Here is a 5,205-nt window from a genome sequence, read left to right as displayed (position 1 = left end):
TGCAGGTTCAAGTTCTGATCAAGGGCATGTACATGGGTTGCAGGTTCCATCCTCTGGCCCTGATTGGGTCACATGGGGAGGGGGAAAGGCAATCAATCCATGTGTCTCTCTCACATCGATGTTTCTCTCTCTCTTGTCTCTCTCTCTCTCTCTCCCTCCCTCCTTTCCACTCCCTGAAAAGCAATGTTTCTAACTCTCTATCCCTCTCCCTTCCTCTCTGTAAAAAAATCAATAAAATACATTTTTTAAAAAATCTCCAGGTCTATCCATGCTGTTGCAAAAGGTAAGATTCCCTTCTTTTTTGACAGCCACACAATATTCCATTGTGCAAATGTACCACAACTTTTTTTTAATATATCTTATTAATTTTTTCTTAATAGAGAGGAAGGGAGAGGGATAGAGAGTTAGAAACATTGCTTTTCAGGGAGTGGAAAGGAGGGAGGGAGAGAGAGAGAGAGACACGAGAGAGAGAAACATCGATCAGCTGCCTCCTGCACACCTCCTACCGGGGATGTACCCACAACCAAGGTACATATCCTTGACCGGAATCGAACCTGGGACCCTTCAGTCTGCAGGCCGACGCTCTATCCACTGAGCCAAACCGGTTATGGCGTACCACAACTTTTTTAACCAATCATTTAATCATGGGCATTTGGACTATTTCCAAATCTTGGCAACTGTAAATAATGCTACAATGAACATAGGGGTACATCTCATTGCTCTCTTGATAAATTACAAATCCTTTCTAATTTTTGCCTTGAAGACTCCTTCTTGTCTTGAAGGCTCTGGCTGGGTTTGGCACTTCACCTACCTCTCTGCCCTCATCCCACACTACTATTCCCATTGCCCCTCTGGATGCCCCTGTGTGATCCTAGGGAGTGAAACATAAATAGGGAGGTGTGGGTGAAAATGAGTTGCTTTGCAGATAAATACATATTTAGTGGTTCATTTGCTTCTAATTGGTGTGAAGATGGAGACAGAAAGATAGGGTGGTCCAGAAACCTCTAGGATATCTGAACTATTGGCCTGGAAAGGAAATAGGTTATTGCTCTTTTTCCTATGACAGAGACAAATCATTATTTTTAGTAATGGTGAATGGTGTTTGTGTGTGTGTAAAACAAATCAAGAATCAGAACTGCTTGCTCCTCCAGTATGGATGGGGATCTGGGATTAAATCACTGAGCAGAATAGCTTGAATGGGGCTAGCAAAGTAAAGTAGATGGGTATAACCCTAGAGAGCCCGGCATCTGTCTGAGGGAATTTCAACTGTTAAGAGCATGTGGTAAAGAAGTGGAACCCACAGCTTCACTACCCTTTTTATTTACAGAACAGGAACATGCCATTTATATATTGGAGAGTTGACCATTATTTACAAAGGGAGTTCACTGCCTGGTGCTCAGCAGTTGTGGTCTCAGGCTGAGAGAGCTAACTTCCCTATATGACTTGGGCTGTATTCAGGAGTTCTGATAGCTTTTCAAAAACTTCAGTATGCGCGTGAGGGCATGTGTCGGGGGTGGGGGTGGTAGGGGAGACCGGGGGAAGGTCAATGGGGAAAACAAGGAAACATATGTACTACTATTTGTAATACTTTAAACAATAAAATAAAATTAAAAAAAAACTTCATTATGGTTTTTCCTTTGTAATGTGAGAATACAAGTGTCCCTGTTTAGGCTAAAAACATGTGCAAACCAGAGGCAATATGAGGCAGCCGTGTTCTGACACTTTCTGTTTCTGTGCTTGGCATCAAGGTTGAGACAGTGTTGCCTTTCCCATCAGTGCTGTTTCCACATCTCCTCGGTCCTGAGTAGCACCTATATGCTGGTGGAACTGGATCTGAGCCACAATGCTCTGGCAGACTGTGGAGTCAAACGTGTGTGTGTGGGACTGAGGCATGCATTCTGCACTCTGAAGAAGCTGTGGTGAGTGTGAACTCATTTCCTCATTGAAGCATGAACAGTGGCTCAATGAGCTCCCACAGGCTGGAGTATTAGTGAGGGGATGGCCTTGGCTGCTCAGATGTCCCCTGTGTTACCTCAGGTGTTGGTCAGTAATTCCATCAGTTAGTGTTTGCTGTGGAAAAAGCCACATGCTAAGCCCTGGAGGGGGAACTCAGTCAAAGTACTACGTTGCCTTTAAGATGTTCACTGCCTAGCTGAAGAAATACAACCAGTATAATGCAGTGGTCTAGAAGAGTCTTGGGACTTCATGACAGGCCCTCGGTTTCAACATTGAATAGGAAAAATGGTGCTAAAGCATTGCGCACACTTAATATTCTGTGCAGTCCTTTACCAAATGCTTGTGAGACACTTGAATTTTGAAGAAGAGAAGAAAGAACTTGAAAATGGTACAGTTAATGTACACCTATTAGGATGGTTATTATAAAACAGTGATGGCGAACCTATGACACACGTGTCAGAGGTGACACCCAAACTCATTTTTTTGGTTGATTTTTCTTTGTTAAATGGCATTTAAATATATAAAATAAATATCAAAAATATAAATCTTTGTTTTACTATGGTTGTAAATATCAAAAAATTTCTATATGTGACATGGCACCAGAGTTAAGTTAGGGTTTTTCAAAATGCTGACACGCCGAGGTCAAAAGGTTCACCATCACTGTTATAAAACAACACAAAACAGAAAACATCAAGTGTTGGTGAGAATGTGGAGAAAATGGAAATCTCATACTTTGTTGGTGGGAATGTTAAATGGTGCAGCTGCTGTGGAAAACAGTGTGTCAGTTCCTAAAAACATTAAACAGAATTACCATACGAGTTGAATTACCAAAGAGTTGAAATGAGGCACTCAAACATGTCCTCAGCAGTGTTATTCACAATAGCCCCAAGGGGGAAACAACCCAAGTGTCCACCAATGGATAGATTTAAAAAATGTGGCATATTCACAAATAGAGCCATAAAAGGAATTCTAACACATGCTGAAACACGGGTAAACCTTGGACATTATACTAAGTAAAATAAGCCAGACACAAAGGCCAAATTCTATATGGTCCTCTTATGTAAATGAGGTTCCTAGAATGGTCAAAGTCATAGAGACAGGAAGTAGAAGGGTGGTTGTCAAGGATTGGGGGAGGAGAATTGGGAATTATTATTTAATGGAGACACAGTTTTAGTTTGGGATGATGAGAAAGTTCTGGAGATGGAGGGTGGTGATGGTTGCACAACAATGTGAATATACTTAATGCTACTGAATTGTACACTTACAAATGGTAACAGCCCTGACCAGTTTGATTGGAGCATCAGCTCATGAACCAACAGGTCTCAGGTTTGATTCCTGGTCAAGGCACATACCTTAGTTGCAGGCTCAATCCCCAGCCCTGGTCAGGGTGCATGTGGGAGGTAACCATTCTGTGTGTCTCTCTAACATCGATGTCTCTCTTTCTCTTTGTCTCTCTCCCTCCACCTTCCCCTCCATTCTCTTTAAAAAATGGTTACAATGGTAAATTGTATATTGTGTATATTCTACACAATCCTAATATATAAAAACCCAGGGTCCGTAATGACCAACTGAAGGCTCCACCGAACACCAGAAGTCAGTCCTGCAGTCAGTGCTGGGTTGCTGTGGGGACCCAGCACTGACTGCCACTGGTGTGGGCACAGCGACCCAGCACTGACTGCTGAGGGGGCTGCGGATCAGGCCCAGAGAGAGAGGCAGGGTCTGATCCGCAGCATCTGTGGCAGCTGTTGATCAGCCATTGCCTCTCTCTTTGTCTCTTGGCTTCAGCAGAGGAGCCTCTGTTTCTCTCCAGGCCTCTGTGGGGGTTGCTGATCAGCCCCAACTCTCTGATCAGGCCCGGAGATAGGCCCGGAGTCACTGACTGCCATAGAAACTGACCAATCAGAACCAAATCTGGGTCAACTCTGAGAAACCAATGGCTGCCTAGGAGGCAGAGCTTTTGACACTGACTGGCATAGAAACCGACCAATCCCAAATTGGCTGGCAGGGGAGGGCAGTTGGGGGCGAGATCAGGCTGGCAGAGGAGGGCAGTTATGGGTGATCAGGCAGGCAGGGGAGAGTAGTTGGGGTTGGGAGAGGGTGCAGGCTGGGCTGAGGGAACCCCCTCTCTGTGCATGAATTTCGTGCACTGGGCCACTAGTAATAAACATAGGAAGCTGGGAAGATGCAGTATCAGCATAGATTTAGAAGGTGTTTACTTGCTATTACACAAAGAAAAAGGAAATTAAAAGTTAATATAGAGCTTGGATGCACTCTTCCATGTGTGGATTGGGCTAGACGCAGTGACAGGACAACTAAAAACATTAATGTGTTGAATTTCTGTCATTTCTATGGAAGGTTGGTCAACTGCAGTCTCACATTGGCATGTTGTGTGGATCTCGCATCTGTCCTGAACACCAACCAGTCTCTGACCAGACTCTACTTGGGAGAAAATTCCCTGGGAGACTCAGGAGTTGGAATTTTATGTGAAAAAGCAAAGCATCCACAATGTAAGCTGCAGAAGCTAGGGTAAGTATTCATGGTGTCTCAGCAGAAAAGTAACTTCTTTTCAAGGATGCATTATTGGGAATATGTGGAGGTTATTCTCGATGGAGTGATGATGAAGAACAAAGGAGACAATTTCTGGAGGAGTTTGAAGATACTACCTACTGCTAGTAAGGTATTTATGACTATAGAGTTGGCAACTCTCAGAGTAAAAATAAACACCCCCAGAGAGATTGTTTCTCTTAATTCTCCACTTGCTTCTAAGACATTCAATTTTTTATTGGATGCAGGCACTAGGGTAGTTGGATTCAGGACTGTGCAATTTGCTGTTTTCACTTGAAGGTTTTCAATCAAGGTGACCTGATATTGTAACATGCAATTGTTAAGTAAGCCAATGGGGCCCTTTGGTATTTAATAAAGGTCCTATTTGATGAGAGGCATACAGAGTAATTTCTTGTCCTAAGAATAATTTAAAAGTGAACTCTAAGAGCAGGGCAGCTGCTGTGACTACCCTGAGACATTGGCCCAGGCCTGGGCTACTATATCCAGTTCTTTTGAGAAGTAGCCAATTGGTCTCTTGGCAGATCCCAAGGCCTGTGTTAAAACCCCTAATGTAATCCCCTGCCATCATTTTAATTAGAAGGGGTTTTCAAAGTCCTGCAAACTCAAAGCAAGAGTTTTGAGTCAAAACCTTCTTTAGGCCTTTGATGGCCCTTTGTTGATCTTTTCCACATTGTACTAGTTGTT

General features: G+C 43.4%; 1 protein-coding gene across 1 annotated transcript in view; it reads left to right on the top strand.

Moving 5' to 3' along the window:
- The window catches only part of NLRP3 (NLR family, pyrin domain containing 3), a 56,180-nt gene that overhangs the window by 10,406 nt on the left and 40,569 nt on the right, over nucleotides 1–5,205 (top strand). The window contains exons 6-7 of the mRNA XM_006764315.2: nucleotides 1,749–1,919; nucleotides 4,312–4,482. Coding sequence (XP_006764378.1) covers nucleotides 1,749–1,919; nucleotides 4,312–4,482 — 342 coding nt within the window. The remainder of the gene's footprint in view (nucleotides 1–1,748; nucleotides 1,920–4,311; nucleotides 4,483–5,205) is intronic.

The sequence above is a fragment of the Myotis davidii genome, unplaced genomic scaffold (genome assembly GCF_000327345.1).
Source record: "Myotis davidii unplaced genomic scaffold, ASM32734v1 scaffold2641, whole genome shotgun sequence".
In the NCBI taxonomy this organism is placed as follows: Eukaryota; Metazoa; Chordata; class Mammalia; order Chiroptera; family Vespertilionidae; genus Myotis; species Myotis davidii.
Note: the sequence above shows the minus strand (reverse complement) of the source record. Positions and strands in the feature narration are given on the sequence as shown.